At 38.9% G+C, this 13,783-nt stretch overlaps 1 protein-coding gene across 2 annotated transcripts in view; it reads left to right on the top strand.

Annotated features, from left to right (window-relative positions):
* The window catches only part of SLC2A13 (solute carrier family 2 member 13), a 169,415-nt gene that overhangs the window by 114,511 nt on the left and 41,121 nt on the right, over window positions 1–13,783 (top strand). For both annotated transcript variants that reach the window (XM_055712362.1, XM_055712361.1), the window contains exons 5-6: window positions 4,878–5,041; window positions 10,021–10,141. In XM_055712362.1, the coding sequence (XP_055568337.1) occupies window positions 4,878–5,041; window positions 10,021–10,141 (285 nt within the window). The remainder of the gene's footprint in view (window positions 1–4,877; window positions 5,042–10,020; window positions 10,142–13,783) is intronic.

The raw sequence follows: 13,783 nt of genomic DNA, 5'->3' as shown, positions 1-13,783 counted from the left end.
GGACTTTGCAGTTTCCCGTGCTCTGCTGGTGAGGAGGTGCGCAAGAAGCCAGGAGGGAGCACAGCCAGGACGGCTGGCCCGAACTAGCTAAAGGGATATTCCATACCATAGAACGTCATGCCCAGTATATAAACTGGGGGGAGCTGGCTGGGGGTGGGGGGCAATCACTGCTCAGGGACTGACTGGGCATCGGTCAGCCGGTGGTGAGCAGTTGTATTGTGCATCACTTGGGGTTTTTTTCCTGTGGGTTTTATTCCTCTCTTTCCCTCTCCTCTTCATTATCATTGTTATTGTTATTATTAGTATTACTTTATTTCAGTTATTAAACTGCTTTTATCTCAACCCACGGGTTTTACCTTTTTCCGATTATCTCCTCCATCCCATGGGGGGCAGGGGGAAGCAAGCAAGCAGCTGCGTGGTGCTTAGCTGGCTGGCAAGAGGTGGCTTGTGCTTCTTGTTCCTTCAGCACCTCTGAAGCTTCAGAAATGCCAGACATGATAAGATTGCTGTGTGCGAGCTGCAAACAAAAGACTAAAGAGGAAGGTGTGTGTGTCTCTACAGGATTAAAACCAGTTTGAAACAATAGGACTATTATACAAATTCATTTTCAGTTCTTAGCAAAAGTATATCATGGCAAATGCACGTCAGGCCTTTGAGTAGATGGAATGATTCGGGAGCTGTATGTAGGAGCATGGGCTCCTTCCCCAAGCCCTCCTCCTGCAGCAAGCGCGATGTGGCAAGCGAAGCCAGCCACCACCGAGTGGTGTGTCGCTGCAGACGTTCTGTATTCCACACCATGGCAATCCCGTTTGTCAGGCTGTTGCTGTTCAGGTTAGCAAGATGAATCACCCAAAGATGAAATGTGAAGGATGGCTTAGCCTGTTCTCCTCACTGCTGTCGTAATGTACATATTCAAAGAGTGTGTCAGAACAACAAGGTGTCTTGGAGAACGTTATAATTGTATTTACAGGGATGTGGAATAGTTTGCAAAAAAAGGGAAACATGAAACAAATTAGAAGACTTGTAAGTTGAGTGGGCTACATTTGTTTGAATCAATGTGAAATTTGAATTAGTATTACTCCCTCTGATTTTGGTTTACAAGGTGGTATCTGTCTAAATGGTCCAGCTTCCTGCTTGGCATTGGAATAGTCTCATAGTGATGCAGCTGTCTGGCTTGATAGATGGCACCGCGGCCAGCCTGCAGGAGTCTGTACCTGAAAACATGGACTTGCTGCTTCTCACCTGAACCTTTCGCTGAACTGTAAAAGTCAGCTGGGGGAGAAGACTCTATATTCCATGTGTATATAGGCTGTAACAGTTATGTTTTTAAAATAACTATGCTTTATCTTATGCTTTGCAGCACGAGTCACTCTAGTTGCAGCTACAGGCAGGAGGAGGTTGTGACCGGGCTACCCTCAGTGTGACAGCCCTGCTGCTCGGGGCCAGGGATGCTGTAGTGCCCTCGGTGTCTTGGCTGGGTAACGCTGCAAGACCCCAGCCGGGATGGATCTAATGCAGGTCCCATGCTGCAAATCATCAAACTTGATGAGAATAAGCTTTAGTAATTCCTAAAGGAACAGAGAAACAGGTTGAAGGTGTAAACGAAATGCAATTTTGTGAATGTGGAGCATGTTTTGTTATGAATACTTTTGTCTGTCTTAGTCCAATAATTGATAACACATAATAGACTGATACAGCACAAGGAGAGGATCTTTGTTCATGCACAGCTGCAGAAAAAAAGCATGTAAATCTGTCAAAATTGCACCATTTTAAATTTCCATCAATATTCGCTTCTTGGCTATTGCATTACTTGCCATTTTACTTTGTGTTATTTCAGTTGAGTTAAGAAAAAAAGATAGAGGGTTTTGTTACCTCTAGAGACTGATTTTGTTGGACTGAGAAGGTCGAGTAATTGGACATTGATTCCTAAAGTATTGTGCTAGGAAATGTTAACAAACCCATGGCAAAGCAGTGCCAGAGTACTCTTTTTTTGTTTTCTTAAAAGCCAAAATGTAAATGTTTTCAAGACGTTGAATGGTACTTCTGAGTTGCTTAGATTTCTTCATTACTTTTACAAGAATTACAGATTCTGTCCAAAAAGGCTGACAGTCTTAGAGAGAAGGTTTGTTGGAGTAGACTTGCTATAAAGGATAGACTGGAGCAGCCCCTTGTGAAAGATGGGGGCACTCCAAGCTGTGATGGCACCTTATCGACAGGCACTGATTTTTTTTATTTAAGAGCTACAAAGCCTGCCATGATGGGCTGCTTTTCTGCTGCTGAATGAGCTAACCTGGGAATCCTGATGCATCTAGAATTGTCTTTAAGACGTGCTTGAAGGGGGGGGGCGGAATTTTCCTTTTCTTTAAACGTTGGATATCGTTGCTTTAAAAAACCCCTGGCTCTTTAAAGGAGAAGAGGAAGGAAAGGGTTGGGGGGTGCTTCATTTCCTCCAGTACTATGCATTTTCAGTATATAGTCAAAGGATTAGTCCGAGGATTCTTGAATGTGAAAATGTTTCCATTTTTTTCAATGTACAGCAATTCTTGATAGAACAACTTCATAGTTTTGATGTCCTCAGAAATGATCAATGGTAAAATCTCTCTGTATATGTCCGACTCAGTTACTTTATGTGGCTTTGTCTGTATTTATTTGCTTTCTAAGACACAGTACTTGCTTAGAAATTCCAAGGATACACATGTGATTTTGTAATTTTCTTTACATTTTAGAAAATAAGCTAGGACTACACAACTTTGTCACTAAAACTGCATTCCCTGCAGGAGCTGCAGTAGTCACTATGGCTGTATAATATCAGAACTTGACCTTTTTCTGCCACATAGTTCTTTCCTTGTCAGGAAGAAATTAAAAAGACCTGTCATCTTGTTACATTAATAGACAGTTAGCGCTGCACAGGTTGGTATAAATAATGGGCGTACTAAAATAGGTAAACATTAGCAAATATGTTTAGTAGTTATCATAATCTATGCAATTCTTATGCATTTTTGAAACTACATTGCTATACCGTAATAAACGTGAACATCGTTGCCCAGCACCCAGCCTTTGGTAGCTTGGTATTTGGATTTGCAGGGTCTAAATTTCCCTGGTTTGTTTTCCAGAGAAATGAAATATGTTGTTTATTTATGGATAAACAGTAAGCTTCTAGTTGAGAAAATATATAACCAGGGAGTGCAATAAGCAACCAGAAGGAATGCTGGGGGCAGAAGGTGCCTGTTTGTGTATATCAGACAGTAGACATCTATGTGCTTTTATGTAGGCTATACATTGCTGCTGACAACTGGCAATTTCTGACTTCCCAGTTGAATTGGATTTTGAGAAGATTTAGATGTGTGGAGTTAAACGTGGCTTCCTGAAGCCTTGTCTGGTGAAAGTAAATGGGAGTTTCATGGTAGGTGACAGCAGGCCAAGACTTGATATTTATTGTTATTTTCCTACCCTTAACAAGAAAAATAGAGGTGTATTGGGAGATCAGAGAGTGATTTTCATGATTAGAATAGTGCAGTACGATGTCAGGTTTGACAAGCAGTTAGCGATTTAATTTGGAGAGCCTTAAGAAGCAAGGACATATTAACACCAGCCTTTTAGTTCAGATGATGTCTACGCTTTATGAATCTTCATCTCTCCAAGATTCGCACCCTTTCCAGGGTCTCAGAGTATACAGCTCTTACAGATGAAGTGAGCCTGGACAAGGCATCGCAGTCACTAATGGGCAGGCAGATTATTATGGATTATTGATTTGAAATAAAAAGTGTTTTATGCTTAGAATAGAAAAACGTGGGCCACTGAAATTTCTGAACGTATCTGGGCATTAAGTCAACAAGGGGACATTTGAATCAAGCGGCATTTTGACCAGAGAGGGGGTGGGGAAAATTGAGCTTTGACATTTTTGATGGCTGTTTTACTGTGTGGTAGCCTGTGGGCTGCTAGGGAATTGGGGGCTTGAATATCCAGTATTTCAGTCAGCACAAATTAAGTACAAGATGAAAAGTTCTTCTACAGCATGAACAAAACTGCTCAGGTGTTTTCGTGAAGGTTTATTTAGCTCTTCCTGAGAACATAGGCACAATATCTGTGTTCATTTGGTCTCTGTGAAAAATGGCAGCAGGCTTCCTTTTTCTTCCCTTTTCATTTTGCTCAGTTGATTTATTTATGAGTTACTGTTTGTGTGGAATTGTATTTCCTTTTAGAGAGAAGTAGCAAATTCTGTCAAATTCTGTCAAAAGCTGCTGTTGGGTACAGATTCACATCCCTGCAACATGGTGCTAAGGCGTTTCAAAGCAATCGTATTCTGGTTAAGATGAAAGTAATATAAAAGAGTGAGTTTGGGGCACTTCAGTGCCGGGGAAATAAAACTGCAAGACCTAAACCCAGGAGGTTGCGAGTCTCACTTGCAACATGTTGGATGCCCTAGATTAGTTCTGTGTGACCTTTAATGGGAGTGAAAATGTATTTGATTTTTGAACTATCTTTCCCTAGACAGTACAGAGAGTGCTAAAATCACACAGGTTTTGGCAGGAAAAAGATAGAGCACAAAGCAGTGGCTGGATTTGAAAGCGGGATTCTTTTAAATTAAAAATGCAAACCCCATTTCTAGCAGAATAGGGTTGACTGTTGAAAATATAAACAGCCAAGAGAATTGCAATTTGTTTCTTGATGTTCTCCAGTCAAAACTTCAGTCAAGTGCAAGTTATGCCTTGGCTATGCCTGATTTCCCAGGGTAACTGGGTGTCAGTCTGTGGCTGCATTATGCAGGAGGTCACACTTGGTATTTGTTGTGATCTTTTTTGGTTTAAAATCAGAAACTTAGCATGAGCCAAATTGAAATCAGCAGTGTTTGTATTTGTCTCTCCCTCTGCTTGCAGGTACTACAGCGCTACCATTTTGCAGATGTCAGGAGTTGAAGATGACAGGCTTGCAATCTGGCTGGCTGCACTGACAGCATTTATAAACTTCATTTTCACTCTGGTGGGAGTCTGGCTCGTTGAAAGAATGGGTCGCCGGAAACTTACGCTTGGTAGCTTAACAGGTGAGTGTTTAATTATTGTATTGTATTTTCCCTCATAACTGTTAAAATGAAAATAAAATTTCAAGTGCTCTTTTGTTCAGAGTAGTCCTCTTTAAAATAACAGTGTTGACCACATCTTCTCCCTGAAATCATATTTCAAGGCTAGTAGGATAGTACCACAGCTAAAGGCAAATTTTAAGAAGAGAGGTTTAGCTTGTTATTTTTTTATGTGTAGTTTCTCCTTCAAGCCATGTTTGGCAACATTTTTATTTAGCTTTTTAATGTTTTTTTTTCAGTATAAGTAATCAAATGCTTGGAACTTCACAGCTGGTTAGATTTTAAATCTCATGTGTGTATACGTAACATGTTTTTGGCTCAATAATTGGAATTCAGAACATCTTATCAAGAACTACTGGACCAAGTGTATCGTACAGCCATTGCAACACTTTTCAAAAAGTAATGCAGTCCTTTGTGTAGTTATCTCAAATACAATACAATAAATATCTTACCTACACTAATTTGATTTTAATTCATCTCTGTATGAGATACTGAAAGACAGAATTCTAGATTTGTATAATTTGTCCAAATATTCAAACACCGTAACTCGTCATGTAGCCATCTCTTAGAAGCAGGAAAAGGCAGAGTGAGCAGCCTTGCCTGTGCTCAGCCACATCCTCCCACTTACCTGGTAAGCCCTTGTTTGCTCCTGTGTTACATGCTCATTCTGGCTGAGGGGATCCGTGACCAGTACCTGCCTCTGGCTGAATGTCTGAAAGGTTCAGATGTTTCCAACAACAGGCTTTTGAAAAGAGAAATGGTTCCTGCTTCTCTTGAAATAAGTGTTTAGTGGGAAGGTTTAATATCTCCATATTTTGTTCTGTTGTTGCTGTCAGGGATCCAAACTTCTAGTCAATGCAGCACAGCAGAGTGGGAGACCACCTGCCAAGTTGCTGGCCATCTGCAGTTCCCAAGGGTTGTGAGTTAATCTACACTTAGAGTATTTGGATGCATTTATATAGGCAGAATGGTGACGGCACAGTGCTGTGTCTGTTTGATAGTTACCCAAATCTGTAAATTAAAACACATAGATTGGAGGTGATTTAGTATTCCAGGTTATAATAAATGTGTGTTTGGTATGTTACTGTTGATTTGGAGTCAGGAAACCTGAAGCATTTTCCATGATCTAACTTCAGAAATATGGTTGTGACAGAGGAGTTTGGAAAAGCACATTCCTCATCTGAAAAAATGAACAAAAATTTCAGATTGCTACTTTCATCACAGTCTACCTCCAGGTCAGTTAAAATACATCTCCCCTAGAAGTTGTTCTGCATTTCCATCCAGTGCCAAGTGTTTCAGAGGCGAAAGACCCAGTTCTGTACCATCCCCTATGCTCAATACCTTATCTCCCCTGTGGTACTTGCCTGTTTTCATGTCTTTCTGCAAAGTGGATCTGTCCTGGCTCTGCACTGGTACTCCTGGTTCTTGGGTGCTGTCTCTCTTTATGTGCTATTAGAATGCAGTGTTTGTATGTATATATTTATTTATGTATCTGGCCCCAGTAACCTTCTATGTCTGGCCAGCCCCTCAGGAGTTTATTGCTTTTCTAGACCCAGCTGTATAGGTGTGATCCCCATGTGGACTTTTCATACAATCACAGAACTCTTTGCTTTTTGGCTCTGGTTAGCACAGTCAAAGGTTGTACATTTGAAATGTAGATATAAATGTCTCTTACAAAGCATATTAGTTGTAGAACAGAGGAGGATATAGAAATAAGACACAGAACTAACAAAGGAGCATAACGCAGTTAAGGTTTATTTGTTGATGCTGTTTGGAGACAAAGTAATTGGTTAAAATTGTCTTTCTTCTGTGGCTGTTTGCTGGCTGTCAGCCCGCAGTGTCACTTGACCCATCCTGCACTGCTTGCTGTGTTCTTTATCATACAGTCCCTCCTTAAGGAAAATACAAATGATGACAGTTATGAAATAAAATGACATCTGTCTGTACTATTTAGAATTTTTAGAATTTAGAATTTTTTTTTAATGTAACATTTGACACCTCAATTTAGGTAGTGGTGGATATGGTACGTTTTCCTTAGCAAGAGGGCTGTTTAGTAAAAAGATAATTACTAAATCTGCTGGTGGATTTGTTTTCCATTAAGAGTTTTCTCATGGGGTAAACTTGTATTTACTGCTGTACTTTGGTTTGCTTTTCTGAGGTTGTTGACTTTTACACTGAGTTATTACTAGCTGCTTCTCTGGTCTTTGGAGAAGCCAGGTATGCCCCAGTCTCCCATTACACAAAATGAAAAGAAAACTACTTCCTTTGCCTGCTCCTGCAAGGGTGTGGGGTGTTTTTTGGTAAAGGTTAATCGATTTGATGTTTGTTAGATGATAACCTACAAGATGAATCTGTAGAAAAATAATAAAATTAATACTTTGATTAAAGCCAACGTACTGTAATTTAATTTTGTAAACTTAACGCATCTTTTCCTGCTTTCTGAAAACATTTGCTAAAGAGCTAATTTACATTCAATTTGATTTATTTTGATTATTTTCAAAAATATTAGCAACTTTTGAAAAACTGAGCCTTTCTGATAGATCCAGAAGCCTTAGGAAAATTGCAGGAAACTGCTTCTGCTGAAAAAAAAACCAAACCAAAACCCACACACCTTTTTAGTTCTCTTTACTACAGTTACTTTTTTCTCTCCTACAGTTACTGATTCCTCTTACTTTCCCATTCATTTTGTATCTTGGCATCATTTCTTTATCGTTCTTCTGCTCTTTTTCTTCAGTTAATTTCTTCAAAGCTGTTAATTGAGAAACATGCAGGAATTTTGACAAGTGGAGTATCCATTTTATTGTGGTTTCATTTTTCTTCTTCAGAAATTGTCAGTTTGGAAGCATGGTGGTACTTGAACATTGGCCAATTTGTATCTCTTTTTGTAACAAGAGAGGATTTAAAATATCTTCAGGATATTTTCTTTTCTTCTTCTTTTTTTTTTTTTTTATCTCAGCTAATGATGTACTGTAATTACATGGTTTTGTTCATCATAGAAAAACTTCCCACAGAATGAAAATATATAATAAACTTAATTTGCCAAATTTATGTATTCAGTACTTTTCCAAAGGAATAAGACATTTTCAGAGGTACTGGAAGTGAGTGTTAGTGTATTTGGTTAACTTAAAAGGCAGACAAAGCATATTTGGAATGAATATAAATAAGATTATAAGCCCTGCCTAAAGATATTTGCTGTCTGGTTTATGGCATTTTGAAAGTACAGCAAATCTAGTGCATTATACAGCCTGCCCTGAAAACTGGGATTATCAAGGTACCTACTAGCCATACCAGTACAAAGACAAGTACAGAATAAATTGAAATCACATTTAATGGTGTGTCAGGTGCTTTCTCCACATGTAGCTTGTGATTGAGTTTAAGGTCTTAGCTGCCTTGTTCAGGTAAATGTGTGGTCCAGTCATCTGCAGTTCATGCATATTCATGCCTGTTAACCATGGCTGCTGCACAGGCACATTCATGAATAATTTTATTACACGGATCTTGTTACTGAAGATATTATTTATACCTCAGAAAAAGTTTTTCACATACTTGGTGGGTTTGCCTGCTAGGTAAACTCTTGCTTTTCTCTTTAAAAACACCATCAAACCCACCCCCAAACCTGCCAAAACATCCCCCCTGCCCTGCGCCCACCAAAAAAACCCCACCTCCCCCAAAAAAGCCAGATAATGTGTCATTTCATAAAGATTACCAGAATGATATGTTAGGGGTTTTAAGGTAGTTGCATTTCTAAAGGTTCGCACAGATGCATTTCTGAGAAAATTGCTTACGTGCTTCTAACGCACACAGCAGAGGGATGAGGAGGAGCATTTGGAATTGAACACGGTATCCTTCATTTGCCCTCAGCCATTAAGCTATATCACTGCACTAATGCATACTGCCTTCCAACTGGGATGTGCTTTAGTGGTTTGCGAGTCTGTTTTCGTACGGTAAGGATAATGTTACTAGATCATCAGTAGGTAACTAGCTAATTAGTAAATAAAGTTATTACTAGTTCTGTATTTTCAGGTCAGGCTATACGTGTTATAAGTGACCTCTCAAACAAAACATGCCACATAAATAGTGAGGATGGAAACAGGTACACAGGGTATTTTCTACAACATAGAACTCAATGCCTCATCAAGTAGCAAGATGTAAAGGTTTTATAAGTCTGAGCTTGAGCTACTTGCACTGGTGTCATGACTAGTGAAGTGTATCAATTTTCATTAAAATGATACAGCATATTGTGTGTGCATGTGACAAATAAGGTAGGAAAACTGAGTTATGTTCTAGTAATGGCCTGTTGCAGAAAATGTGAACATTTTTTTGCCATCTTCCCTCTCATCATTTTGCCCAGCTCATACACAAGGAATTTTTGGGGGGAGACAGGAGCAAATAGATGGGAGGGGACTTCTTCCTGGCAAATGTTGTGTGTGCTCTTTGAAGCAAGATCAGAAATTGCCGTTGGGCTTTTTGGTGGTATTTTTGTGAAAAGCCAAATTTCTTTCCTTTCACAAAGGGAAGCAGAGTCAATGACAAAGCTGATGCTGTTTTCTGTTTTACAGGAAAGCCTGCAAGTATGGGTGTGGGAGTGGGAAGAAGTGTGGTGATTTCGAAGTCACTATTAAGTTTTACCTTTACTGCATTTTTTTCTACACCAAAATACCTGTTTGTTAATGCACTCTTCAATTCCACACTTTAAAAAAAAAGTCTCAACCTATTCATTTGATATCTGGATATTAAACCTGATGCACTTTAGCATCTAAACTAATTTAAGATGTGGAGGTAGCAAAGGGTTTTTTTCTTAGGTTCTCATCACAACTCCTTAGTGAATGCTGTATGCATAGTAATGAGGTGCCTTGCTTTCCCAAGCATAGTTCCGTTCAATAGAGGATTATTTCATGCTCTCTGAAGAAAAATATCACATTGTTCTTTATCTGTATTTTTAGGTACCGCTGTAGCACTTATTATCCTAGCTTCGGGATTTTTGCTATCAGCTCAGGTCTCGCCAAGAATCACAATTAATCCACCAGATCCTTCACATCAAAACTCTACCTGCACAAAATACAGGTGAGATTTCATGATCATTCATCCAATCTTCTTGAAGATTGTTTCTGATGAGTTGAGTTTTACAGCCTAGTGTGTCGTAGAGAATTCGCGAAGTCTAGTACAAGGAACTAAACCAGATACCTCAGGTTAGAATCCTAACTTCCCTCTGTAAAGAAAATTTGACTCTTTGCTTAAATGCTTTGAATACTCCCATGGAGTTCCTTGAATAAATAAGGTGGTTAAAGTGGCAAACTCCACACTTGAGATCTCCTCTGTTATATCACACCTGCTGCGATTTATAGCGGACACAAAGTTAGGAATATTTTAAAAGTAGTCTGCAAAAATGCTTGCTGTTATTTGTCTACTTGTAGATTTGTCTTGTATAACATCTGTAAACACTTCAAGAAGATGTGTTGCTTGCCTTTTCTTTTCCTGAGTGGAAAAAAAAATAATCTTCTGATAATTACAGACCAAACAAATAAAAAGAAATGTGATTTTTTTGACCTTTTTTCCTATTGTAGGTAGAAAGATGCACTTTCATATGTAGTCATGGTTTCAAATAACATTAATTCTAGGGTGTTAGGAAAGTGTCGTTTTCTGAATTTTGTAGTTTTAATTCACATATGAGTGCTCTTATTTAGCTGGCAGACTAGAAAATTCCCTATTGAGAGAAGACTAGTTAAGTGGCTAAAGAAATTCTTACTTAGGTTCAAAATCAGTTTTACATGTGTTTGCAATAGAGAGAAATCTCAAGAAATGAGAAGTGTGCTTCTAGTTTCATTGCGATATTGGCTACAAGTTTCATGGCTTTTCATATGCCAGCACAGTGTCTTAGATGAGATTCTGAGGGTCTGAACGTTTATAGACTCCTGGGGAGGGGGAAGAAGGTCTTCAAAAGAGTGTAAATAGATGCTAATAACTACAACGTTAGATACTACCAGACATGAAGATCCCTGCATGCAAACCCCTATATTTTTACTTGTTTTCTACTGCAGAGTCAACTATACTTTGCAAATTTTGGAATGTGTCTATACAGCTTTTTCAAATGGCAAGTAATCTGGTTAAAAGAATCAAAGGGGGAAAGAGCTTCCAAATGCTCTCCTTTCAGAATAAGATAACATTGATAGCAGGATGTCAGAAGGATTTGCCTAGGACTTCAGTTAACTATTTGGAAAGGATGTCTGGAGAGAGCCAATGCACCATTTACAGAACTCATTATTTGTTATCTAATAAAGCTAGATGATCATATAACCTCAAACAGTATCAAATGTGCATAGAAGAAATATGTATGGCTAGTTCACCTTAAGAAGGAATCAAAAATTATTCAACACAGGCTTTGTTTTCCAGTTAACCACAGCTAGTCAGGAGGGAAATTCAGACTCACTGAGGCACGCTTAGCCTGCCCTTCTGGGCAAAAGCATGACAAGTTAAAAGTAGTTCTCATAAAGGCATGTTGTTTCATTAAGTATCGGAATTCTTTTGATCTGTCATGATTTCTGTTTCTGACATGAAGTGAGCAAAAGCGGATATGATAGAAATTCGAAGGATCTAGAAAAGAGCAATAGAAGAACAGAAATGTTTTCATTTGAGAGTGTTTTGAAATAGAAGGAGCTCTCTTAGTTTAAAGATAGAAGTGAACATGTATGGGAGGATGTGAAATAATGAGCAATACATGAGAAAGCCTTAGGTGCTTCTATTTTAATCTTATACTATACCTTACTAAAAAGACACAGAAGCTAGGAGAATTGAAACTAACAAATGGAGGTAGTTGCCCACAAATCACAGAATTAGGCTACAGCACCCGCTATTTAAAATTATTAAAAAAAAAAATAGGGATTTATATGGTTAATAAGAACTTTTGCACTTGTGTTTATTTGGGATATCAATATTTGGGCTTCAAAACATCACCAAACCCTGACCCTGCTAGAGACAAAGGTAGAATATTCCGTCAGCATCATGAGTGTCCATTATGGGAGGTGGTATCAGCCACTGATTCCATTCCAGGAAGCCTCAAAATTCTCAGGTGTCTTTAGCCGGGGTAGCAGTAAGTGCAAGAAATACTGTTTGCTTTTGGCAAGGATCAAGGTAAGAAAAACATTTTAAACATTTTGTCTCCAGTGATGTCTCCAGAAGGAGCCTAGTTTCAGCATGCCTTCCTGCCAAGCTCTTGTAGCTACACATAGAGAATATGTGTTAATGTGTTCCTTTATCTGAATTATTTCTGGAGGGGATGACATACAAGCACGTTATATTTGACTTGGAACAGTGGCTGTTCAGGATATGACTATGTCTGCTTTCTGTGCACGTGGTCAGTAAGCTGAATGAGATCTAAAAAAATATTTTTGTCATGAGAAAGTAGATGGTGTTTTCACCATTCCAGTTGGGTTGGAAGAACTTTATAACATGCTTGGCCTTGGAAGAAAGAGAAGGTGTGGACTGCAAACCAAAGAAAAGCTAAAGAGTGAGCTGTATGTTGTGGGGCTCACCTCTCTTATTTTTAGCCCTGGAGGTATTCCCCATGGCAGTTATGGAGCTGAGTCAAAGAGATCCTTAAATCTGAGGATTTGGAAGTAAAAGTCTACTCTGCATACTGCCAGCCCAGTATATTTTCTATGCTGCTCTAAGAATAATGGCATTAAAGGAGCTGTACAGATAGCAGCCATGTAGGATGGCATATGTCACTGTAGGGATAGTTACAAATAAGATAGCAAGTCAAAGTAAAATGAAGTCATTTAATGGCAGTGATCTCCTGCTGTTTAATCCGTGTTTCCGTGTTTTAGCTGGCTTTGGTATAACTGCTGGTACCTCATATTGCTTAGCATTGTGTCTTGCAAGCCTTGAAGAGGTCTCAGAACGTTTTGGAAAAGGAAAAGACAGCAGGACTTCAGAAGATCAACACATAATGCCAGCTCCCTATAGCCATCAGAATCACTTTTAGATACATGTGCCTACACAAATGCAACACATAGCCTCCTTCATCTGATGGTGATGCAGTGCTCTCTGAGGTGAGGTGCACTTAGTCAGTCTAAACCTGTCTGCAGCTTGGCTGTCTCAGAGGTATGGAGGTGTTTCCTAAATACAACTTGTATTTGTCTTTGCCAAAATGTATTTGTAAATTATAAAAACATCAGTAACTTATTTTTTTTTTCTGACAGAAGTTTCACTGATACCATGTGGAGTAAAAATGCTTTTTATGTTTGCAAATCCATTGGGTTGGAGTAAGTGTGGGTGTCCGTTATGGAAGCCTTAGGCTGACCTACTGCAAACAGTCTGTTCGTTTGTTGTTCCCTCAGATCCATATTCCTCTGCACAGATTAATTCCTGCTGCTAGAATAACAATGCAGATAGAACAGACTAGCAAAGAAAGAACAGTCACTGTCCTAATTCAAAAAAGCACCTAGGGCTTGAATACCATGTTTTGAAAGAGCCATGCCATGCAAACGGAGTTACAAGTCACCTGTAAGGTAACAAAATTGTAAAATAACAAACCTGTAAGATTACAAACCAGTAAGATACGCTGCAAATACAAAGTAAATTTTTTACATTTGGCGTAGAGATGTACAGTATCATAGTTGATCAACAGCCACAAAGTAATCCATAATTAAATGATAAAAACCTGAATGTGTCATCAGGACATCATGGAAATAACGCAAATCCAGCAGA

This window comes from Falco cherrug, chromosome 5 (assembly GCF_023634085.1).
Source record: "Falco cherrug isolate bFalChe1 chromosome 5, bFalChe1.pri, whole genome shotgun sequence".
NCBI lineage: Eukaryota > Metazoa > Chordata > Aves > Falconiformes > Falconidae > Falco > Falco cherrug.
This window is presented reverse-complemented; position numbering and strand designations above follow the sequence as displayed.